This window comes from Alligator mississippiensis, chromosome 3 (genome assembly GCF_030867095.1).
Source record: "Alligator mississippiensis isolate rAllMis1 chromosome 3, rAllMis1, whole genome shotgun sequence".
NCBI classification, from domain to species: Eukaryota; Metazoa; Chordata; order Crocodylia; family Alligatoridae; genus Alligator; species Alligator mississippiensis.
In genome coordinates this window covers 216,595,569-216,621,749 of record NC_081826.1, presented here as the reverse complement: position 1 = coordinate 216,621,749, position 26,181 = coordinate 216,595,569, and the positions used below count along the sequence as shown (strand labels likewise).

General features: G+C 43.2%; 2 protein-coding genes and 1 long non-coding RNA gene across 5 annotated transcripts in view; 1 reads left to right on the top strand and 2 right to left on the bottom strand.

Annotated features, from left to right (window-relative positions):
- MARCHF3 (membrane associated ring-CH-type finger 3) overlaps positions 1-3,223 on the bottom strand; it is a 114,723-nt gene extending 111,500 nt beyond the window's left edge. For both annotated transcript variants that reach the window (XM_014608643.3, XM_006266901.4), the window contains exon 1: positions 3,078-3,223. The gene's annotated coding sequence lies outside the window, so the exon portion shown is untranslated. The remainder of the gene's footprint in view (positions 1-3,077) is intronic.
- A 145-nt stretch (positions 3,224-3,368) lies between these two features.
- LOC109280819 (uncharacterized) lies at positions 3,369-11,855 on the top strand. 2 transcript variants are annotated; one of them, XR_002087255.2, is made up of 3 exons: positions 3,369-3,468; positions 9,124-9,259; positions 9,768-11,855. It is a non-coding gene; the product is annotated as an uncharacterized LOC109280819 (long non-coding RNA). The 2 variants fall into 2 exon arrangements; XR_009461015.1 differs by lacking the exon at positions 3,369-3,468 and adding an exon at positions 5,975-6,570.
- Positions 11,714-26,180, bottom strand: C3H5orf63 (chromosome 3 C5orf63 homolog). Its single transcript, XM_006276975.4, has 4 exons — positions 26,112-26,180; positions 19,565-19,684; positions 13,318-13,374; positions 11,714-12,361 (listed from the first exon to the last, which is right to left on the bottom strand). Exons 2-4 carry the CDS (start codon positions 19,676-19,678, stop codon positions 12,185-12,187), a joined length of 348 nt encoding a protein of 115 aa, XP_006277037.1. The 5' UTR covers positions 19,679-19,684; positions 26,112-26,180; the 3' UTR covers positions 11,714-12,184.
- Position 26,181: the final 1 nt, after the last annotated feature.

The following is a 26,181-nucleotide window of genomic DNA, read 5'->3' as shown; positions in this document are numbered from 1 at the left end:
TCTTCCAGGCTGTTGATTAATTATGTCCATGTGGGAGTGAAGAAGCTATTGTCTATAATAAACCCTAACCTGTTCCATCATGTGAAAGTTTTAAAACTAATAACTTCCATCCATATTAATGTAAAATTAACTATAGAAACCATATGCATCACTAGAATAGCTGCACACAGATTATTTGGTTATACCTTACATGTAGTCATAGGCAAGTGATGCCCAATCTTCAACTCCACAGGGCTGTCATCCCATGGGTCCAGAAATTTTGTAGCAGGGGAGCAGTAGCTGCACAAACTGCCAAGGCTCTGGAAACATCTTTGGAAGCTGCGGCAATTCACACTGTTACCCCTCCTTGGCTGCCAAATTTCCGGACCCTTGGGGAGCCCCATGAGCCAGATGACATAGACCAGCATGCGGGGAGGTTTCATGGCTAGATCAGGTATGCGGGGTTGGGTCAGCATGCAGGGCTGCTCCATGGCCAGACTGGGCATGTGGGGTAGTTCTGTGGCTGCATGGAGTGCACAGGGGTGCACCCCTGGACTAACCTCATGCGCTAACCCCACACTATCTGGCTCACAGGATCCAGTCCAGGATGAACCATGCTACCACTTTTCTTGCCTGCAAAGCCAGAAAGTTGATCACCACTCTCATAGTTTGGTTTTAAGGCTCTACAGTCTATTACACAAATTAGATAGAGAGCAATATTCCAAATGCCCAAAATAGCATCCAGGATGGGCTCACATCTTAAACTCTTTTCTGTATATCATATATTCAGGCATCTGAGGATCTGATCTTTTGGGCTGTGTGTACCTCCACTTGCAAACAGTGGGGATCAGTGCAAGTGAATGGATTCACCTATAAGGTTCTTTTGACAGAATCTGCATCAGCTGGTTTCTAATAAGGTTAGTATAGCAACTACTGACTTGAACTCCACTGCTACTAATGATTTCAATGGGCATAGGGTGTGACTTAAATATCCTCATAACAGTAATTATAACTTCTTCATATATAAATAGTAAGATAGCAGACAGATGGAAAGCCTTTGCTTTATATGGCTTATTGATTTGGAAATGGCTAGATTTCTACATGTAGTTTCTCCTTACCAAACTGCTTTTTCTCCTGCTCTTAAATGTCTAGACCATCTTTGAAGGTAGGTAAAAGAGGTAAACAGCACAATTTTGTTGAGATTGAAGTTGAGCTGTTTTCCAAAATGTGCAGATAATGGTATTTGGCAGTTATAACCTTTTTACATCTTCAGAATGCTGAACAAATATTGGCTAAATCTCTTAAAAAGGGGAGAGGTCCTTCTAGGCTGAACCTCCAGGTGGGTTGGTTTTAATTTTATATAAAACCATAAAGACTTTGTTTTGCAGTGCTGAGAAAACCTCTTAAATCTAGTAGCTAGAATAATCTAGAGGCTGGAATAGTTACTTGAATAAACACTTACAGCTTTTTGGTTGCAATGTTTCTGGGAGCAGAGGTAAAATTATACTTCAATTTTTTTTTCCATAATATATTGAAGTAAGAATCCATTACAATAGGGAAAGAGTTTTCCCATCCCCAACTTCATTTTTATTTGGGTATCTATAAATCTCATATATGGTTTTCCAAGTCTGTCCAAAAAACTTGTAAGCAAAACGAAACAAATGAATCAGCCCTTTCATAAAAGTGGCCTGTCCTCAAATACTTAATTCTCTATTAAGTAAGATCAAGACAGAAGTTAATACATATGCCTCCTTACATTATGTCTTATTGTTTGTTTGCTCTTCCTAGTTGTTTGACTGGAGCATACATGTTATATTGTAACAGATGGGCTGAGTGGCTAGCTGCTGGGCTGTAAACTAGTAGTGTGGAGTCTGTACTGAGCGGTGTTGAACCAAGTGCTCGTAAAGTTCATGGGCACAGGCTCAGATGCACACTCGCTCCCAGAGGGAGATGCAACATCTAATACAGATTGCTAGCCTGCCTCTCTCCTACCTACTGTCTAGACAAAGTTCAAGACTGAGTTTTCCACATACTCCTTACACATATCACAACCTCTTCCCTCTAATAACTCAGATTCTTATTTTATAATGCTCCTGGAAGTTTGTTTTGATCTCCATAATTGTTATAAACTGATGTCCATTCAAAAAAACCAATGCATATTAGTTCTAAAATAGAGCATGCACATGTATTTCATAACATAAATACTACCCACACGTACAAAAAATAAGAAATTGAACTGAATGGTGTGACTATTATAGCCATATTTTCAGTATATAAAGAAGCCACCGTCTCGGCTCTCTCTGTCTTAGGGGAAAGCAGCTACATCAATAAGAGTTAGGGATGCTGCATGAGCCTTAACCTCCAGTGCTCTAGGTCTTGTCGGTCGGTATGGCGATGTCCAATGGTGCCATGTTAGAGGTGTATGGGCTTTTAAAAAAAATAATGTGAACAGATCATGATGCCTGCATGGCAGGTGTCATACCTACGTGTGCATGTGTGTGTGGTATTGCTACAGGGGCCACGTATGCCAATCATCTCTTTGGTTCACAACCTGAGGTCAATTCAAATAGTTCCCCTTGTCTTTTAATAAAACTAAAAATCAAAATCTATGCGTTAGGGAAGGTAATCAACTGGGCGAACAAGAAGGGGACTCGTGGGTCCAGAATCCTTCCGGCTGCTGCCTTGGTGGCGTGCAGAACTGGGCTCTCTAAAGAATAAAGAATTTTTTTAAAAAGCCCCTTGTTTCAAGTAGCGACAGGGACAGAAGTTCAACTTTCATCCTCCGGTGGCGGACGGCGGTCGTGGCCGCTGTCCCAGGGCAGCATCTGAACCGCAGCTGAGCGGCTCCTAGGCAAAGGGGCGCAAGGAACCAAACTCCTGCCCTGCTGGGAGGCGGGGAGCAGGGGCAGTTTTCCTGCTCATCGCGCTCCTGGGGGAGGTGGGGGCTTGCAATGGCACACTCAAGTTTTAAGGCAGGAGATGCATCTTCAAGGGGGAAGTTCAGCCTCGCCGGAGGGACCCCCCAGGCGGGCAGAGGGCCATTTCCTGCCCTCCAGCCCCAGCGCAGGCGGAGCCCGGGCAGGAGAGGTGCAACTTACCCTCCTCGGGCAGCTCCTGGCGCCTTCAACTTCTCCCCCCGGCCGCTGCTGGCCGGGACGCCGCGCCGTGGGGCATGCTGCGGGCAGCGGCGCGAGGCTGCAGCCCGGCGCCCCCGGGCCGCGCACGGACCCGCCGCCGGCCGCGCTGGAGCCGACTCACTTGGGGCGGGGCGGGGCGGAGGGGAGGCGGGAGCAGCCCGGCTCAGGTCCGCGCGGGCGGGGGGACGGGGCGGCTCGGAGCCCCTTGATTGGCAGGCGCCCGGGCCAATCGCTGCGCACCCCTCGCACCCCGCCCGGGACGGAGACAAAGGCCGGGACAGAGCGGCGCCACCCAGCGGCCACCGGGGGAAGTGCAGCGCGGGGAGCAGAGCGGAGCGGGGACGCGCGGCAGGTGAGGGCGGGCGCGCAGGCGGGCAGGGGCACCCCGCGGGCACTGGCTGGCTGCGGGGCGCGCCCGGCTCCCTGCTTGTCTCGGGCTGTGCCTTCCCCCTTCCCCAGCAGCATTTGCTAGGGTAGGGGCTGGCCACCGGTTGGGGCTCTGCGGCACCCCCAGGGTAGACTCCCGCTTGGGATGGGCTCTGTGGCACCCGCGGGGAGACTCCCACCACCCTGGGATGGACTCATAGCACCCCTCAATAGACTCCTGGCACCTTAGGATGGGCTCACAGCACCCCAGCTGGACTCCCGGCCCCCTGGGGTGGGCTCTGCTGTGCCCCAGGATGGGCTCCTGGGCTCAAGATGGGCTCTGTGGAACCCCTGGGTAGACTCCCAGCACCCCGGGATGGGCTCACAGCACCCCGCTATAGACTCCCGGCATCCTTCGGAAATGCCAGCTCTTGGCCTCTACTTTTTTTTTTGTTTGCCTACAGGAAAATAATAGAGCTTTTTTTTTTTCTCTTGCAAAGAACTCATTCCTGTGCGCAGTCTCCAGGTTGATGCTGTGACTGCTGTTTGCATGCTGAATGGTGGTGCCACTGGATGGCTGCCCGTGGCACTCTTGAAAGGGTCTCAAGGCACCCGTGGTGCGCTATTTGAGAATCTCCGTGCTGGTCAAATGCTCAGGCCATTCCACTGAACTCGTGATTTGAAGGGTATTGGCAGTCCCTCAGCTCGAGAACAGTGTCTACCATCATCTCCTTGCTGGGTCTTGAGGTGCTGACAGTTCGGTGCGGGGTGCACAAAGCAAAGAATCCAGCTCGTCCCACTTGGTGGTGGCTGGGGGGGGCTCTGCAGGACTGCAGAAGTAAGGCAGTGCAAACTTCTGTTACAGCAATGGCTGTGGGAAGTGATTCTCAAGCAGGGTGTCATTCACCCTGGGGTGCCTTGAGATCCTTCCAAGGGTGCTACAGGAAGCCACACAAAGTTAGCACCATTGAGAGTGCAAACATGATTCGCAAGATAAACCCAGGGATTTAAAATAGGAATCTGTACATGTTAAGAACATCCTGCCCAGTTGTGGTCTTTCTGAGTTCTTTGCAACAAAAGAACTGCTCTAAGTATTTTTCTGTAGTCATGAACCAATTGAAACTTAAGAGGTGGCATTTTCTGAGGGGGACCTCAAGCCTACCCAGGGGGGCCTCTGATATAAAGGCAAGCGCATCTGTTGATTTAAAAAGTACTGCTCTAACATTGTTAAGTTTCAGAGTAGAACAACTTTAAATACTTCCCATTGAGTTTGGGAAAGGGGGAGGATTGAATTATTGGGGCTGGGATCCAGGATCACATGGATTTTTCTTCCCTTTGTGACCTGTCACAAGTCACTTACTCTCTTTTGGGGAACGCAGGGAAAAGTATTAAGTACTTATCTACACCATGGGAGCATTAAGACTGATAAAGTCATGTTTGTAATAAAAACTTTTATTTCCAAGGTGCCAAATTTATAACCCAAATCAAAGCAACCTTATCCATCAAGTTAGGATGATGTAAGCATCAGCAGGAATGATAAACTTCTGTATAGACATTAATCTTTATTTGCCAGTCTTCTGTCTCTGTCAGACTTAAGGCAGAAAGATGGCCACTAAATGGAGTAATGATGCATTTAATTTCCAGTATTAATGAAAATTACTCGTTATACGGCATTGATAGTACGCCCAGAAAAAGAGATGCTTCAGTTTCCCCGCTAGAAGTGAAAAAGCCGATGTCTGATATCAAATGCCAGAGAAAGCTGAAGCCTAGTGGAATATTTGTACCTGTGGGACTCAAACAAAAATAGGACAGACCATGGCTGGTGGGTTAAAATGACATCTAAACAAGAACCTTGCCTCAGAAAACTTTTTTACTGGGTCAGGTTTGCCACTAGTGATGCATAATGGCTGCCACTCCACCTTCACTGGAGTTGCACCTTTTTAGACTAGCAGTGAATGATCTGAAAGAAAACATCCACCGGTCTGAGGCCCAGCAGATGCTATAGGCTGTTTCTGGTGTGCGTTTTATTGTCTTAAAGTTGCTTTTCTAAACAAACAAATATTGAAAACAAAATTAATAATTTTTTTAATGCTGTTGCAATTTTTTTAAATTGCTGCCTGGCCCCTACCCCACTGGGAGAGGACTATTTTTATATCTCTATATACTGTTCAGTGCTGAGCTTTTTATCAAGCCTAAGTAGCACAGTTTGCTCTAGCATGTAAAAATGGGAGCTGCAAAAGAACTCTTTATTTAAAAGACAAAAGAAATCGCCAGTTAGGCTCCAAGGTACCAAACAATTATATACCTGCTCAACTCTGCACAAGAGAGTAGTTTTAATCACTTGAAGACCTAGGGTTACAATCTGATCTTCATCAGCAAAAGCTTATGCCCATGCAGAGTCCCACTGAAGGGGGACCCAGGTGACTCAGCTTGATGGTTGGAAGCTTAATTTAATTACACCATATATATGTGTGTGTGTGTGTGTGTGTGTATGTATGTATTCCACACACACCTATAAACATGCCTGTATATGTGTGTGTATATATAGAGAGAGAGAGAGGAAGAGGCATGTTTATAGGTATGTGTGTACTAGGTCTAGTTTCTAAAAATATGTTTACTGAAGGCATTCCCTCATTTTAAGTCCCCCGGCATTTATATAAATACAGTAACATCCAAGAAATAAGGCTTCCTATTCTAGTGTAAATGCTTATCACCATGGTATCTTTTCAGTGCCTTCCAACAGTGCATTAAGCAATAGGACTAATACGTCACATACCGTTTGTTCTCTCCTCTCCCCAGCAGCAGAATGGATTCAGTGAAGTGTCTTGTTTCAGGAGGTTTTTATTTTGTTTTTATATACAACTAACTGTTGATACTTATGTATGTTAAAGAAGGCAAGCTCAAAAATTGTATGGTCTTGTAGTTAAAGCAGGTGAGGAGGTTTTTGATAGTCCTCAGCTCCTGGGAGAACACCTTTTGCACACTCAAGACTTGTCCTTGAGCAAGTTCTGATGAGCTTTTCACCATTATGGCAAGCTCCATGGTGCCACAGAAGCATAATTGCTGACCAAAGCCGCCTTCTCAGCAGGTAAAGTGGTCTTGACATCCTAAGCCTAGGGCACCAAGACCTTGACCGTGATCTGATATTTCTCTAGGAAGACCGAGTAGTGTGTGAAGGGCAGTTTTGTTGTGTTCATTAAACATGCCTGTGTTGCCAGAGAGATTTGCTGGAGAATTCTTCACTAACAGGAATTTCCTAATTGTTGAAGGCTTTATGCCCAGATATCCCATTGCTGTAGTGAGTCCAAGAGGTAACAAAGGGCGCAGCTACAGGTCGTCATATGGTGATGTTGCTACCGCGTAGTACTTCCAAAAGTACTGGTACTTCCTTTTGGAAGTACTAAAGCATGGCACAGTACAGGTGTGCAGTTACTGTGCTGTGTGCATGGCGCACGGCTAAGTTTCGCCGCTGTCACCATAGCAGCTTGCTAGACCTGGAGAGCGCATCACTACGCTGACATAGCTGGTGATCACATGTAGATTAGTGATCGCTGCATCACCATACCATGTTGCTACATTGCCATAAGGCAATGTGTAGCCACACTCGAAGGCATGAATAACAGGTCCTGTTACAGTCAGCCTGGATGAGATGGAGTCTCCTAGCCAACTAGAGATAGTAGAAAGTGTGTAAATTGTGTAACTACAGTGCCTGGGATTATTTATGTGGAATTCTATAGCATATTTTTAAATACAGGTGATTAGAAACTGCTGCTATCGTTTCAGAAGGTTCAAGGAGAAATGTTTATCCTGATCCTGCATGAACCTGCATGGCCCATTCATACTGTTGTCCAGTGGGAGCCAGACTTTTTGGCAGGCATGCCACAAATTAGTCCCATGCTCTTCCCGAATGCCACTTAAATCTCCGTTCCATCTGATCTGCTGCTCTGCTTCCTGCTCTCTGCCTGGTCTTCTGTTCTGCTTTCTGCCCTATCTGCTGATGTGCTGCCTGTCCCCTCGCAAATCTACCACACACACAGAGGCTGTTCATGCAACTTGTGGCACAAGTGCTGCTGGTTGGCCAGCCCTAGATGTGCACAGGTATTTGCAAGGCTGGAGAAGAAGGCTACATTGAAACGTGGCATAATCATTTCATGTTGATTCAGAATTAAGCAGCCAAAACATAGATTTTCATCTTAATTCCCTTTACCATGTCATAATTAAAGTGTCTGGCCTCCTTTTCTTTATTTAGAAATTATGAAACTGAATGGACAGTCCATATTCCATGACAAACTTTGTAGGGTGGGGAGGAACTGAGGAGAAACCTGGACTGGGTACTCCTATAAGTAAACAGTCATGTAACAGATGACACAGTTCAGATTGGGGTCACATTATGCTGGCTCTTGTACAAACACAGAAATGAGATAATCCCTGCCCTATAAATTTTATAATCTGAAAATATAAATAGCCAAAGAACTGGGTATGAAGGTACGGTGTACAGGCATATGAACATAGCAAAAAAAAAACTGGCAAAGTTTTGTTACTTATAGGTATTGAGGAAAGCTGGGGTGACTTTCTTTTAACTGGGACAGAAGTAGGAAAGGAAGTTGCTACATAAACAAATTCTTTCTGCAGTACAGGTATTAGAGGGATTCCTGCCAACATGCTCTGCCAAAAATGGAGATTGCAATTTTTCACAGAATAGCATATATGCTTAAATTTAGGCTTACCAGGAGCTTGTGGTTTCTCGTGGTAACAAACATCAGTGTACATATTCTCATGCATTGGTTGGGAGCTTAACGTGTTTTTGAGGTGCTGTACACTGCATGGAAATGCAAAAAATGCACACATGCATGTTTCCATGTAGCATTTCCAATATCGTTCCTTTTGTCTTTCTGAGAACAAGTCGTAAGATACAGGGAAGGAAGGACATAGTCCAGGTTTCTCCTCAGTCACAACCCCACTCCCACCACGCAGAAACGATGTTAAATTACCCCAAGCTTGATCATCACTTAATTCCCCAAAAATGTCAAAAGGAAATGTGGTTAATTGAGCCATTTAAAAATTACAGATCTGAAGTGAAATCCTGACTACTTGAAGTCAGTGGGAGTTGTGTTGAGAGGGGTCAGGATTTCATCCTGGTGTTCTTTAAGAGCTAGTAATGACAGAACAGAAGATAACTATGAACTGCTCTTGCATCAGATTTACTTCTTAAAGCATACAAATAACTCATATTTTATGTGAAATCTTTTAGTTCAGTCCCATATTGAGGCTTGAAGCTGGCACTGGGGGAAAACCAGCAGCCTTTTCCTGAGTTACTGTGGGGAAAATTTGTGTTTTGCAAGGAAGGACCACAGGACTTGCCACTAAGGGCATTTATAGACATACTCCATGAGGCAGGGGGAGTCTAATTAGCATGGCTCCAAGAGCTGTGCTAATTAAAAGCCCCTGGAGCGTAATAGGTATCAGTGTCCCTGTGCTGAAAAATAGCAGTGGGGTGCTTTGAACTAAAGCTCGCTGGAAGAGTAGGTTAGGTTACATAACCTTTGTCAACTACCTGTATAGAAGGTTGATAATGCTTTACACGTTTTCATCAATAGATCTGAAAATCTATTTGCAAAGTGCTATACTGTGTCGTTTACAGATTCACAGAAGTTTAGGGCTGGAAGAGACCTCGTGAGATCATCGGGTCCAGTTCCCTTGCTCTGGGCAGAAAAGACTGCTGGGGTAAAATAACCCCAGCAAGGTGTGCATCCAGTCTCCTTTTGAAGATCTCCAAGGTAGGTACCTGTATCACCCCTGCTGGGAGTCTATTCCAGAGCCTGGTCACATGAACCATGAAGAAGTTTTTCCTTATATCCAGCCTGAAACCTTCTAGGAGTTTAATTTTATTACAAAAATCTTGACAGATAAAGTTTGGCCTCTCAACACCAAATTCACTCCTAATATAGAAACAATTCAGATCTATGATCTGAAGTGACATTTCCAATATATTGCTTAAAGATGTAACCTTAGCTTCATAACCTCTTTATGCATCGTGGGCAAGGTTCTCTCTAGTGTTATTTCTTCTTTGACCATATTCTTCAATGGTAGAAGTGTAGGATTATGGATGGGACAGAACTTTGCTTCTGTGTCCAATACCAGGAGCATTAATAGGTGCATTTTTTTCAATTAAACATAATACCCGATTCCCCCACTCCCTGACTTACCCTGGTACAATCATTTGCACCAGTGAAATGTTCTGATTTGGGAATGTCTGTCAACCATTTTTGTGCTTACTTTGCCCAGGTGTAAATGGCTGTGTGAAGGCAAGATAGGCAAAATAATCAAGGTTGTGGACCTGGAGAAACAGAACTAAAGAGGAACAGAACGAGGTTATCCCAGGCCAAGCTGAGGGGTCGCTTACAAAAATAACAGCTGGTTGTAGTGTCCAGCTCATGAAGCCACTATGACATCTGTTCTATGTGACAAATGACTAACCTGAACTGCTGGTAGAGATTCCTTCAAAACAGACCTGTGATGTTAGATTAAAATAGATATTTTTACAGTGTTTTTTTTCTTTTGGCTGATATTATGTTCCTGCTTCCTTTGTAAATGATTTCCACCTTCTGTCTTGGGGAGGAGAGAAGTTTTTGAACTCTGAAAAACCAATGTGGAATTTTTGTGGTAAAATTGCCTTCCTAAATTGGTAAATTTAGGGTTCTGTGTATGTCTGTGTTTAGGTTTCTCTCAGGATGACAATGAAGATGCTCCAACTTTATAGTCTCCTTGTTTAATTTCCTAATACTAGAAGATGTTCAGGATAATCTTCAGTGATGAAAAATACAGAAAATGAGTAATCACAATAGTTTTGTTTTGTTTTTGAGAGGGCCGACTAAACTGATTGAACATCACACTTTTCCATACTATATAGTTAATATTAAAGACGCTTTTCTATTAGGCCGAACAATCTCTCTCTTTAATCGAACTGCACCCCCATACTTAATTAAGGAGTATCAATTATTTGCACCAAAAGCTTGTAAAGGATAAGCACTAGTAAAGTTGCCAGAAACCTTGCTAAAACCAGTATCCTTGCCAGTTACTAAGCTAAATTACAGGAAAGTCAGAGATGGAACTGAAATGTGGGTTTTTCCTGCATTCTTTCAGACAATGTAAGGGCCAACCTATACTATTAAAAAGACTGCTAGCCTACAGGCCCAAGCACTGTTTCCATAACATGATTAGAGAACCCTGTTTTCTTTGCTCATAGGCAATTTATGAAAACACCTGTTATAACATGAGCATCCCTAATCATGTCAGACACCCATGTAGGTAGCGTGTTTTTTAAAAATTATATAGTCAGAGCCTAAGGGGGAAGCCAGCAGACTTATAATGAAGCTGTTAGGGTTTCTTGTTTCCAGAGAGTAAAATGAAGACAGTAACTAGCATAGGGAGACATGTATGGAGTATAAATCTTTTTTCCAGGCCAGACTAAGTCCTGTTGGGTCAATTTCACTTTTACTGATACTTTTTCTAATTTTGATACAGCTGGGAAAACTGAGTACCAGAGAGCAAAAATTACTCTGCTTAGTGTAATAGATACCACAGGCTTCAGTGCAAAATGTTTATCCCACTTTAAACAATGCCACTCAAGTTTTCGTTAGTGAGTAACAACTAAAGGCGGAGACAAAAGTGCAGCTCCCAGGTCTAACTCATGGCAATTTACAGAAATCGCCATGAGTTAGACCAATCCTCCTGATGGTGGAGGGTGGAGGATCAGCTTCAATCTGGAGCCAATCCAAGGAGAGAGGCTGCATCTTGGGTTATTTCAGCTCTGCTGGAGTGTGTGTGTGTGGGGGTGTAGATTGCAGTCTCCACCCCCCCGCACGCCTTGAGGTGAGCAGTTCCAATCCACTGCATGCCCCCCCCCCCCACTCCTGCAGGACTGAGAAAGCAGGGAAGGGAGGTCCCTTCTGGGGTTTTCTCCCCCTCCTATTCAGAGACAGCAGCTTGAGCTGGGCTGCTGTTGCAGCGTAGCAGACAGAAATTAATGAAGTCACTCTATTTAGGAGAGGCTTCATTTGAACTCTCATACAATGAGGGTTAATTTGTTGCACAAATCAGAGGGCTCTGCAGCAGTGGTCTTCTGTTTGGGCATGGTTTTAGAGGGACTTCAAGGAGCCAGTCATGAGACAAATGTCATTTCTTTCTGCGCCTTAAATCCCAGGTTCAGGAAAGGTACAGTACTACACAAGTACAGACTTGATGTCTTTATTCAAGTGTCTTTTTCATCAGTAATAACTCCACTTCAAAATAATCACTTTAAAAAAAAAAAAAATCACATGGATAATTGCTAAAGTCCTGCTCCCTTAAAAAAAAAAAAAAAAAGCTTCCTTATAGACATACATTCTTTTGTCAGTGCAGACCATATTAACAGTCTGGAAGTGTGTTTCTTTTTGTTGCTGCTATAGGACATAATTTGTTCACTGAATGAAAAACTAAACAATCTAGGATAGCAGCAGATGAAAAATACAATATGTGGTTTCCAGTCAGTCAGATGAGCTTCATCATTAATACTGAATGGAATATAAAACATTCACATTTCAGTTATTTAAGAAAAACTTACATTAAACTCCAGGAAAAAGTGTCTGAAACCCAACACTTTCAAACTATATATATTACAAATTTGATTCAAATCCAGTATCATGCTAGCAGCATCCTCTTCATTAGCAGTCATCATTTTGCAACTCTAGCTTTGCAAGCTGGTTCTCAAATTTTTGGATGTCTACTCGATGCTTCATTAAGAACTGCCCATTTAAATGAAAGACAGGGATGTCATACTTATATTTATCATACCACGCTGCGTTGTCTGGAAGAGTGATATCCACTTCCTGCAAAATTAACTTTGAAAGGAAAAAAACTAGATGTTACAAACTAGAGGAAATTAGACACTTTGTCTCAACGCTTTTGTCCGAAAGCAAAATTTGCTTCCAAGTCTGTCAAATTGTCTGTCCGGATCTCTGCCCATTCATGTTGCATGCAAATACATGTTTTCAGACACAAATAGATGTGGTCACATACTTGGATTCTGTACTTCTCGGGCCCCAGCATTACTCCCATATCCACAGTGAGGAACCACCCAAGCACAATCTTGGTCATTCTCATTCTTCTGCTGGCACCCCAATGGGAGATTGTGGGGCCAGATAATATCCCACCCTGCTCAAGTCCCTGACAAAACCTTAAAGGGCCTATTTTTGTAATAACTCATCACCTTACCCTTAAACAGAAAGCAGGAGGGGGACCCATCCACCTTTTGCAGCAACTGTTTTTCAGAGGCTTAAGCAGAGTGGAATAGAAACAGACTTAAGCACGTAGGCAGGCTTAGAAGCTGAACAGGTGGAACAGGATCGGGCCTTTCACGTTAGCTTGCGGGTTCAGCAACCAGGGGCTCAAAAACTGGTCAAAGTGCACCCCCATGCAGATGCCAGTTATGGTCAAACAGCACAATGCAGAAGTGTGACAGGAGGCTAAGCAAATTTGAACTGCCACACAATCGCTTTGCTGCAGACTGCATTGTAAGCCTCAGAAATATGTATGTATTATAGAAGCAGCTATTGTTAAAACTTCTGCAACACTGTATACACACTGGTTTACTTTCTAACACCTACTTGGGTCACAGAATCTGAAAATGCTTTTGGATAATGAGTTTTATGGAAATCAGTGCTGAAATTTTCTTGAAGAGGTTGCCCATGAAAGAACAATGGATACAAATAAGTCAAAGCAATTTCCTTTTACAAAGGAAGGATCCTGATTAACTATTCATTCCATATATAATATATACAGTATTGTATTACATTACCCTGTTTTTATATGGCTCAAGCACTTCTTTTGCTTCATCACACAAAGGACATGGTTTCTAAAGGAAAATATTCAGGTTAATTTGAAAAAGAAGCAGTAAAACATGAAGATTATTGTTCTATCACTTAACATACTAAGGAAAAAGCCACCACATCCAAACGTTGGCTCCTTGCCAATGACACATTGCTTTCAAAATATTCATCCTCACCAGTGCAGAAGACAGGCGGATGATCCAGGCTGACCTGGACAGGCTCAGCAAGTGGGCAGACGAGAATCTGATGGTGTTCAACGCCGATAAATGCAAGGTTCTCCACCTTGGGGAAAAAAACCTGCAGCATCCTTATAGGCTTGGCAGTGCTTTGTTGGCTAGCACTATGGAAGAAAGAGACTTGGGGGTCATCATTGACCACAAGATGAACATGAGCCTGCAATGCGATGCTGCAGCTAGTAAAGCGACCAAAACGCTGGCTTGCATCCATAGATGCTTCTCAAGCAAATCCCGGGACGTCATTCTCCCCCTGTACTCGGCCTTAGTGAGGCCGCAGCTGGAGTACTGCGTCCAGTTTTGGGCTCCACAATTCAAAAAGGATGTGGAGAAGCTTGAGAGAGCCCAGAGAAGAGCCACACGCATGATCAGAGGTCAGGGAAGCAGACCCTACGATGACAGGCTGAGAGCCCTGGGGCTCTTTAGCCTGGAAAAGCGCAGGCTCAGGGGTGATCTGATGGCCACCTACAAGTTTATCAGGGGTGACCACCAGTATCTAGGGGAATGTTTGTTCACCAGAGCGCCCCAAGGGATGACGAGGTTGAATGGTCACAAACTACTACAAGATCGTTTCAGGCTGGACATAAGGAAGAATTTCTTTACTGTCCGAGCCCCCAAGGTCTGGAACAGCCTGCCACCGGAGGTCATTCAAGCGCCTTCATTGAACACCTTCAAGATGAAACTGGATTCTTATCTTGCTGGGATCCTATGACCCCAGCTGACTTCCTGCCCTTTGGGCAGGGGGCTGGACTCGATGATCTTCCGAGGTCCCTTCCAGCCCTAATGTCTATGAAGTCTATGAAGTCTATGAAGTGCAGTGTGAATTGAAATAGTCAATGATTTATTTTAAAAAAATATAATGTAAGCAATAAAGGGGGCATTTTATTTGTTGGACAATTCATGCCTTTAGGATTTTTGCCACCATTAATTTGTGATCACAATGAAAATATTTTTGAAATTCAAAATCTGATGCAGTGGTGCAGAGTTTTGAAGGCAAGTTATTGTCATGATCTAAGAGTTAATTCTACTGTGAGTTATGCCCCGGTATATCTGAAAAGCTGATTTCTATGAAGTCACTCTACATACACACCAGTATTCCTTGCAATGGATCTTGGGCTGCAGTAACACAATATAACATGTAGGGAGGAAAAATGATGAGACTATCTTTCTGCCATGAAATATCTTCACAGTCAGATGATGCCAATTCCTGCTCTCTTTCCAAAGCTTTCTTAGGACTTTTCTCTATAGGGATTTATTCTGAAATAGCTCTTCCCTATTACCTGATTCCCTGTATGGATATACTTATTCTGGAATGTTTGTCTATATGGGGGAGAATACATCAGGAACCGCTGTCTCACTTTTAACTGCTGTACTTACTCAAATCCAAGGTGATGTTTTTTGATTTTCCATGTACAAAATCTAATTGCTGTGGAGTCATCTTAAATACAAAGTTGTCCTAGATTTGAGTAAATAGGGTAATACTCTTAATTCAAATTATTTTTCCCCTTATAGACAGATATTTAATGTTTGAAACCTCGTAACAAGTGCTAAGGAACAAGCAGCAGTGGTTTTCCTGCTTTTGTTTGTAACTTTTGAAAGAGCCAAAGAATGTGGGTGAGCCCAGGGTGTGTCTGGTCAGCCCTCCTCATTTACCCCAAATTATGCTCCATGTAATGGAGAGGATGCTGTAAACTAAAACCAGGATATTCTAGAATCTATTGGTTTTCTCAGCTAGTTTTGCAGGAAGCCCTAAGGCAGTAAAACTGGCCAGATAAGCTGGTAAGTGCAAAAAGCCAGATAAAGCAGCAGCACTTCTCCCTTACTTAGGGCACATATCAGCAGGCAAGCTGCCACGGTGTATCTGGCACTGGTTTAAAATCAGCTTTAGTTAAACGTGCAGCTTTGGGTGCAGTTATTTTTATCAGTGTAGACCTGTTTAGCTTGCACCTGTATGCTACTAGGCACAGGCTAAAATAACAGCCAGGCTTCAACTGGCATAAAAGCATCTGCACACACAGTACCACCAGTCTAGACAGCCAATTCAGAATTCTACCTCTAGGTAAACTGAGACAGGGGTTCGTGTCAACCCCGTCTTCCACTGTTTTTTTGTTTGTTTGCTTGCTTTCTTTAAATTCACACCTTTCAGTCAGTTTTCAAATCTGCCTCTGGATACTTACTTTAAATGTTTTCTGATTGAACTAAAATTCAGCAAGGAAAACTTGCATTGAAGTAAGTAAGTAAGGGAGAGAATTAAAAACTACTTAGTTATTTTAGTTCAAGCTTGTGTGGATAAGCCCTGTGCAACAAAGCAAGTTGCTCTATTCCTTTACCAGTGCCAACATTCATTTCCAGTGGGAACTCCTCCCAGAAATAATTGTGGGCTTTGATTACTCAAGAATCTCAGCAAACAGGCCTTAAATTGATTTCATGGGACATTCAGCAGTTTACATATACGTCACAGTACGCTACAGTTGTATCAGCAAAATCCCCTCATGGAGGTGAAGCTGGTATCATCAAAGGAGTTGTTTTGACAATTTAGTTAAACTACCTCCCCAGATGACATAAGCTGTAACTGCTAAATGTCTCTTGACAGGATAAATTACATCTGTATGCAGGGAGGGGTGACCATAGCTCTTAGGGATGTGATTTCCTTCCCCTTTCTTCCCCCGCCACCCTCCAATCAGTGTAGCTGTGACAGCAAAACTTTGTAGTGTAGACCCAAATAAATGTCTTTCCAAAAGTTCCCAATTGTCTAGACCTCCACAGGAATTCTGTTTTCTTACAGAAGGAATATTTAGACCTGCTGGGTAACACAAACAGCTGAAAGGACAGTTTTATTTGTACAACTAATTCTCACTTACGCTGTAGTCTTAGTCACTCTTCTTACTTAAAAAATAACCAAGTCCTGAGTGAATGGTTACAAGTTGAGAGCACAGATCTGTGCATTATAAGCAGCCTGCATCATATGCAGTGATACAAGATATAAAAAATACTTTAACATAAGACTGTGTTCAACAAAACAGGCCAATTCAGAAAACTATTTCAACTTTGCCATCAGAAATGTGTTTGTCATGATTTCATACTGCTTACAAAGCTGTAAACACAAAAAACACATAAAAGAGTCTTTTCCAGTTACTAACTTCTAAAACTAATCTCATTACTCCCTAAATTATTGCCTTTTGCATTATGAACAACTTGGTGTTGGATCAGCTGGTGGAAATAGAGCTGGGCCTTTAAAACGTGTTGCTTCACATAATGCACATTCCATTGATGAACAACTGCTGATATTTGTTTGAGGTTGATATCTCTGCAATGCAGTTTTAACATTTTTCCAGCTATGAACAGGAAAACAAACAAAAGTCATAGTGAGAGAGCATGTGTAATGCCGTTACAAAACCTTGAAACAGAGAACTTGAGACTGCTCAGATAGTAGTCCCTTTAAGACTTGGGCTGCTGACCATTTCAGGGAACAGCTGCAGGCAGACCTGAATAGGTTGCACACGTGGGCAGAAAACAACAGGATGCAGTTCAACAAGGAGAAATGCAAAGTGCTGCACCTAGGGAGCAAAAATGTCCAGCACACCTACAGCCTAGGGAATGACCTGCTGGGTGGCACAGAGGTGGAAAGGGATCTTGGAGTCCTAGCGGACTCCAAGATGAACATGAGCCGGCAGTGTGACGAAGCCATCAGAAAAGCCAATGGCACTTTATCGTGCATCAGCAGATGCATGACGAATAGGTCCAGGGAGGTGATACTTCCCCTCTATAGGGCGTTGGTCAGACCGCAGTTGGAGTACTGCGTGCAATTCTGGGAGCCACACTTCAAGAAGGATGCGGATAACCTGGAGAGGGTCCAGAGAAGGGCAACTCGTATGGTCAAGGGCCTGCAGACCAAGCCCTACGAGGAGAGACTAGAGAAACTGGACCTTTTCAGCCTCCGCAAGAGAAGGTTGAGAGGCGACCTTGTGGCTGCCTATAAGTTCATCACGGGGGCACAGAAGGGAATTGGTGAGGATTTATTCACCAAGGCGCCCCCGGGGGTTACAAGAAACAATGGCCACAAGCTAGCAGAGAGCAGATTTAGATTGGACATTAGGAAGAACTTCTTCACAGTTCGAGTGGCCAAGGTCTGAAACGGGCTCCCAAGGGAGGTGGTGCTCTCCCCTACCCTGGGGGTCTTCAAGAGGAGGTTAGACGAGCATCTAGCTGGGGTCATCTAGACCCAGCACTCTTTCCTGCTTATGCAGGGGGTCGGACTTGATGATCTATTGAGGTCCCTTCTGACCCTAACATCTATGAATCTATGAATTTCTGGCTCCATCTCCCTGGGAATAGAAAGGCTGTAAACTGGGATTGCAGAGTTAGCCTGGGCTGGAAAACTGAAGCAGTAGGAGCTTGTCTGGATGGCCACCCTCATGCTCAACATATTCTAGCAGGGAAAATGTTTTCCCAGAGGAACCATGTTGAAGGCTTAGGGATGATTTAACTGTTTCTGTGATGCAGAGAGATATGACCCTGGAAAGGGGTGAAAGAGTACTGATCCTGGAGATTTGAGGTGGGAAGAGGCCCAGGGAATCTGAGAGAGAGTTCAGTAAAACCTTTTGGGCCACTACTCAAAGTTGTACAAGGTCTTGGGCTGGTATGTGAAGGAACAGAGTAAGCATGAATTCCCATCTTGCTTTCTCTTGGCAAAAAGGATCAAAGGAGCTCCTGCAGACAAATTAGTGACTGTGAGAGAGGGACAACTGAAGTAACTGTGCCTACATCCCAAACTGAGTGAGAAGTGCAGAAAGGCACTTGCAGGAATCCCACTGAACTCTTCAGAAGAACTGAAGCTTAATTTAGTGCTCTTGGCTAAAGTTTTTCCTCCTCTACCTTCTTTATGGTTTGATGGCTATACTTATAACAACTGCATGCACACAGTCTGCAAAGTGCTCTTAACTGAAAGTTGCTTAAGCATAAACTATTGTGTATTTGGACAAAAAGCAAGTGTGTGTCATTTGATTGGGGGAAGGAAGCTACAGTTGAAAGTTGGTTCTGTGGCAGGGGCTGTTCAGGTTCTCTCCCTTAAGCCACCTACCCATGTTTACAGCTCTGGGTATGTACTTGCATGCTCCTGGTGGGTTAGATACATCCGTGAAGAAAGAAATCTGTGTTGAGTCTTCAAGGCAAGCGACTAGAACAAAGGATTGTTTTTACTTATAAGCTACATATAATGCCTATGGAGTCACTCAGATGCAATAATCCTACAACTCCATCTTGTTTGAGTTCTACAGTCACAGTCAGAGTAGAACCATATTGTGAGGTCTCATTCAAAAGACAATGAATTGCACAGTACTAAATTAATTAATTTTCGTCCAAAAAAACAAGGCCTGACCTATTCTTCTGGGGTGTAGTTAAACCTGCAGTTCCTGGAAATTGAAGTACAAGCTACCCTCGCCATTTGCAGGGGAATACGTTCTCGTATCCCCTGTGAATGACGAAATCCACAAATAAGCAAAATGGTGAAAACCCCCAGTGGCTGGGGGAAGGGGGCGGGGCACAGCTCCGGTGGCAGAAGCGTGGCAGCATCAAGCACGGAGCTCCCGAGGAGCTTCTGTAAGTGTATAAAGTGTATTTAAAATATGGGTTTGGCATTCACAAATATTTGAAACCACGAATGCCGAACCCACAAATAGCAAGGATTTCCTGTACCTCAAAGCTGATGTTTTAAAATGCTCAGACTTTGTTCCATAAACCAGTGGCACCACACTCACTTGATCCCAGGCTGGATCAGAACTAGGGGGTTCCTTGCAGACCAGATCTGGACCCACCGCTGGCAGTAGGTAAGCAGTGCTAGGGAACTGTGGGTGTTACAAGTTGCATGCCCTGCTACTGCCAAAATGTATTCCCAATGGGGCTCCATACCCTGGAATTCAGTGGTGGGCCCTGTAGGTGGATGACACTGATCTGTTGGCCAAATGTTTGCAATGAACTAACTTACCTTGGTGAACAAAGTTAAGACTGGTATATTTGTACTGGCTGCACAAAGTTGTCTCCATAGCAGATTAGGAGAATATCTTGCCAGCTGCACTGCTGTGCTCTGAAACCAAAGCATCTTTACCTATTGAAAATAATAACAAAAATTTACCATTTAATTATTTACTATAAGATAAAGCTCAGAAAATGCTATATAGTTGAAATGGCGCTCCAGTAACTTGTGGGATACAAATGCAATCAAACCAGTTTCATAGCACTTATGCGTTCAGTCTTGACATGTTAATCTGGAAAAGACTTACTATGCAGCACACATCATAACAATTTAATGTACTTCAAGAACCTCTGTTTAAAATTTAGATTATATTTTCTTGCTGAAATGCTTTGTTAAAATTCTCTAACACAAATGCTAGCATAAATACACTACTTCAACGAGACACACGCCAGTAAAAACTACACAAAACTAACAGAATGCAAAGTATTGAGCTTTGAACCACTGCAACCTTGCTGCATTGCTTGACATAAAATATTTTACTTACTCAAAATTATTCCATCAAACAACTTGTTTTGTACCTACTTAGAACATAAAAATAATGCTTCCTGCAGCAAGTAAAAAGGGAAAAAAAAGACTGCAGACAAGATGATTTAATATTGTGGTATTAAAAGCAAATGAATTAGCCAGAAATCCTTTATGCAACAGCAAATTAATTTATAAAAGATGCTGATGAATTTGAGGTTCATTTGGAGCGCTCTCATATGAATTTAGTGTTAAGGACTGAAATCCTTTGTCCGTAGAAGAGCATTAACAACAACAGTGCTTCCTCCATAATAGCCCACAAATGAGCTTTAATGTTGGTTTGTCAGGATAACTTCTAGAGTCCAAAGACTATTTTAATCTCCCTGCCTATTCATTCTTTGACCCTTTTGCTGAGAAAATCATCAAAGGTGTCAGCTGTGATTGTGTTTATTGTGCTCACTGGGACTCCCAGCTCCTCTCTATGTAGAGCTAAATTCTACAGCTTCTACTTGATAGCTATAGTTAGAACAATATCAGCTCCATCACTCTGGCTGCACTGGCAGAGATCTCGTTTATAGGGCGTATGTGTTGTGTTGCTTTTTTGGGGGTGGAGGTAGGAGTAAAAGGTGACTAGAGTGAGGCAGGAGGTAAGGCAGGGTGGCATATTAAAGACTAACTGGTCAGAGGGACACAAGCTTTAACAGGTGAAAGCCTACTTCAACAGATGCTAAGGATAGAGCGAGAGAGGGAGATGGCCTGCCATGCTTCCAGGAGAGTTTTCAGTAGAAAATGCCACTTTCATGTTTTGAAACATCTGCTAAACTAAAAGTTCTTGCATCTATTATGGTAAATTACAACCATACCAAAGTGGTGACATATAACGTGGGCTCTGTATACATGTTTAGATGATCTGGGAGAATTTCCCCAGGTTTGTTTCCTGGTAGAAAAACTTACCCAGAGATGCCTGAACAGACACTCAAATGCTGAGCCCTTGAAAAGCAGGGGGCTTGCAGTGCACAAGCAGCACAGCCAGGGGACCCCTGTGCACACATCTCGGCATGCTCTGCAGACTCCCTCAGTCTGCCTTGAGGCAGATGGCAGCAGTGTATAAGGCAGCCCTGATCAGCTGACCTAGACAACTCAGTCAGCTTATGTCTCCCTGCAGCACAAAGTGGGACTGTGAAGGAAGCATGTTCTTGGAACTTCATGGCAACAGAAAGGATACAACTGAGAACCTGCTGGTCTGCCAGTTCCTTCCAGCTGAGTTAAAGCTGAATGTCTGTTACCAGTAAAGACTATATGGAACACAGTTGAGCATCTGTTACCATCCAGGAAAAGAATGGTACCACCTTGAGTGATGCAGCCAAGTGCTGGCTGAGTGATACACTGTCTCCTGAGGGGGATTGTAGCAACACCTTTGGCTGCTGAAGGACTGCGATATGGCTTCTTTCAAAAGAGAACATGTATAGACATTTACTTTCCTGGGAGTGATTTAATCTCAGCTGTTCCCCGATTATTTTTCTCCTGGGACAGCCATTTTTGCTCTTGGAGAAAAATCCTGAACATCTGTACGCTCATGGTTTCTCCTGGGAGAGCACCAACTCCCCCAGGAGAAACTGCCTATATGTGGCTTTGATGGCCATTTTTCAGATGTGAGAAAAGTACCTACTTTTGTAAGTAATGACATAAAAATAGTCATTTGAAATGGAATACATTGTAATGAGCAGGTGGTAGCTTTCTTATCCTGGATGACTGTATCCAGCTGCTTGACTGTATTCCATGTGCTCTTTACTGGTAACAAACATTCACCTTTAACTCAGGAAGGAACTGGCTGAGCAGCAGGTTCTGTGTTGTAGCCTTGCTGTTGCCATGAAGTTCCAGGTGACTGGTGTGCCAGCATTGTGAAACATTTAGGCAGTCTGACTTGGTTTAGCCAGGTGGAAACCTATTTGATTTGCATGGGGCTTTGCATAATAAATAGAGATCAGCTTGAAAGCTTTGCAAAAAATGTAAATCTGCTTGAAAATAAGTGGCCTCAGTAGTCATATATAGAAATATTTATGTCCATAACCACAAAGAAAAGCTGCCCAAGACCAGATGTGTTTTGGCGTGACAAAAGTGTAGCTTGTGGGCCTGCTTGCATCCAAGATAAAAATGTCAAAATAAATAGAGTTGATTTTTATTTAAAACTTGGCAGAATATTTTGCTGCCAACCCAGCAGGCAAAAGTTGTGACTTAAACCTCCCCCCCAACAACAAACCCTGAAAAAAATCCTTTGTCTTGTTTTTTCCCCCTCTGTACGTTTAAACTTCAAGCAGACACTCTTTGGAATTCAAAAGTAGATCATCACCCAGAACTACTCTTGAGACTAATGATATGCTATGCTGCCAGGGTCACAAAGCTATAGGCTGCAGTAGCTACACAAGAATGGGATGCTACAGAAATCTTATGTACAAATCAAATATACTGTACAGACCTAAGATACCTCATTATCTACTTAACAGATAGTAGATGCAGCCTGGAATTCTCTGGTCATTTTTAACCTTTATACTGGAAATCATATTTTTATTCAAGATGCCTAGCCTGGAATTTATACTCTGTATAACTTAGAACCTCAGACTTCAGTTTAAGTACCTGTTTGAAGGGAGCGATTGACAGGGGAGCTGTACCCTAATCACACTGATATAAACTGGGACAAATACCTTTAAAGCCAAAAGCCCCAATCTTGGTCCAATGTTCTAACCATTCTGTTTTGTTCACTGGCATAAAGCAGTCTGGCAGATCGAACTGCTGGAGCATCTCCCTGTATGGGAGATGTCATCAGACACTGCAGAACTGTTACAGCACAGAAGGTACAGTCTGGAGTCCCTTATGCTCCAGAACAGCAGCTCAGGGAAAGTAGTGCAAAGCAGAACAGTTGCCCTAAGTAATGGTGGGAATTGGGCCTACCACAGAGCATCCTCAGGACTGTGCCAGATCCTCAACTGTTCTGGAGGCTTTTAGTGTTTCTGAGATTTAACAAGCCCCTGCTCTTCCATTTGGTTAAATTTAAGGGAGGAAAAAGAGATTTGGGGATAAAATAGAAACCCCCCTGTAAGTATCTGATATACTTACATGCCACAGAAATAAAGGAGGATGTAAAGTCGGGCTCCTGTGTGCAGCAATATATAACTCATGTCTCCCCAGCACTGACAGCTACTGTCAGGCTGATTCATGCAAGAAGCCAGGTAAACTATGAGTACTATTTGTGATCTGCAATTGTGCCTAAAACACCCAGATTCCAAGCAGCCCATCTAGCTGGATCTGCACAAAGCTAAGGTTTCTCAGATGAAACAGCCCAATCTTTTCTGATTCTTCCCCTGTTTATTTCTTCCTTTAACAAGAAAGAAAAGGAAATGTTGCACAGATGCCCTGCAGCTTTCACGCCATGCGGGAGAAATCTGTGGCATTCCTATGTTTTTGTTATGGGGAAATTAAACTGCTAACAATTAGTGAAAAACCTTTGATACAGTCATTCTAGAAATCCTTTTCCCCCCCATGATGTTTTAGAGGCTCTGTAAAATGTACACAGGAAGCAAGTGAGCTTGCTAATTCCAAAAGGTCTCTCTCATCCTGCCCGCCCCCCTTTTTTTCTACCTACAGTAAAGAGATGGTAGTAATTTAACAAATACGATCTTTTAAAAGACTAAAGTTGGCCAACATTGTGTTCTGGGAAACCAAACTGAACTAATCTCCAATAAACAGAATCTCTATCAGTTAATAAATTCTGGTTTTCATCAACAAAAAAAAGTGATGCTGAAAATGTTTTATTTAGATTAACTGTTTGTAAACCTAAAGCAAAGTTAAGCATGGTTGCTTTTTCAGTTGTGTATTTTTAATGACATTTTTTCTTTAATAAACTCAACTTCACATCACACATATTCTATCTGTGGTTCTGGATGAATTGTCCAAATAGTAATGAATCTATTGTGACCTGAACAACAAGATCCAATGTTTTGTAATTCACCATAGATAGCTGCAGTCTTATTATGACTATGAATGTACCGTTGTAATTGAACACACACACTTATTTTTTTGCAGTCTACAGATTCAAATTTAGGCCAGGGATCCCAAGACATTTGACAAAATAACCATAATTATTTTTGGACAAATCACTTCAAGTGTTTTATAACACCTTAGGAACCTGAAAGCTATCCTATATTTGCATAAAATGGAGCATGTGACAGTTCTTTACAGATTTTCCCACTACATAATTGTTAAAAAAAACCCTATGATACCATGGAGAATATATTCTTTTGATCCACAGGCTGAAGATCAAATGTAAAGATCTAGAAGACTAGATGTGGGGAGGAAGACTCCAACTATAAGACAATGACAGAGTGCAGTCACTGAATGCAAGAACAGAGATGGGCAACCCCTCTTGTATCAGAAGTCTGCATAGTCTCCTGTTCCAACGTAACTCTGGTAGCAAATAAAAATAAGTTTTTCTGTCTGTCTGTCTAGTCCTGTTTATAGGATATTTAGTAGGCAGATGCTGACATGAAGAATAAATACTTTTTCCACTGCTCCCCAACCCCAAAAAAGGATCCAGGAGAGTGCCTGGATATGGAAACCGGTGTCCAACAACTGCAGTTTCAACACAACAGCTGTGGTCTCTCAGCTACAAGAGCACAAACTACACATGCAAGTTAAAGCTGGACAAAAACCAGCTATAAAGTTATTACATATTTTCCAGCATTAACTTTATAGCAGTTGTTCCTTTCTAAGGCACAACAGTTAATTTGTATATGAGTTAGTCTAAATTGTGCAATAAACCAGGTAATAGTATAGTAGATACAATGTGTAGAGGGTGCCAAAGTGTTGGTAGGGTACCCTAAGGGAATTTCCCAGGAGTTCCTGTGTGCCAAGCTCAGATGTTCAGCATCTATCTGAGGGGGGTGCGCATTGACGGGCAGGGGAAGCCTGCCTTAATTTCCTTTTTGTTCCACAACAATCTCCTTCCTAGTTGATGAGAATCAAAGGAGAATTTCTTCCACACTATGTATGTCTCCTTCTTCAACCTCAGTTCTAAGGGGTCGCCTTAGGGTTACTGTACAGTAGGACCAAGACCATCTCTCTGAAATTAATTACTAGTATAAGGTATTCTGGAAATTTCAAACAAATGTTAAATATCTTCTTTAAAATGACCCTAGACATAGCGCAATTCATAAAGTCTTGAAGTAGCTTTCTTTTTTTCCAAGGGCACATAGCAAATTAAAAAAAAAAAAAAAGATTCTTTATATCAATTTGCTTACACGCATGTTGTTGTAACGCACTTTTGATATCTACTTCATTGGAGAACGTTAAATATCAGTACACGGTCTATTAAAATCCCCCAATATATCAGGACTAACTCTCTTTTACCCTCCCCAAAATTTGGAGAAACTCTACATAGTGCCACTACACTCCACTCTCTAGATGACACTATGGGCACACTGCATCCTATACACACCAGGGGGCTTCTGGAGCACCACCATGCCTGCAACACACGAGGCGAACAGGCCCATGTGTTTGTATGTATCAGTTATGGGTTACAGTGCATAGACTTTACATCAGAAAGGCAAATGCACATTACTGTTGCATTTAAAAAAAAACACTTGACTACTGTATAAATCAGGTTTGACATCTCATATTTATGTTAATGAATGCCCTATCACTTATCTCAGGTGACTCTCAGCACTCTCTTGGAGATCTGTATCCTATTCCTGGAGGCACCAGGGGGGCAGGCAACCCTACTGCGTGCATCAAGCAAACATGGTGCCCAGAAATTACCCCCATGCCCTCCTCAGTGGGGATTTTTGGCCCCTTGAGCCCACGCCCCTTTCTCCAGGATCAGGCTTATAATAATAATTGGCTCCTGCCAAAACTGGGATCGCTTCCCTGGGCAGGGCACTTGCAACGCCCCTGAGCTGCACCGCACCACTCGGATGGCCGCAACCGGGACTCGAACCCACCGGCCCTCCGCTCCGGGCAACCCCGCGCGCCACCCTACACAAACCTGGGGCTCACAACACTCGGTCCCTCCGGCCGCGCATGCGTAGTGAAGGGTGGGGCGGCAGCTGCTGGGG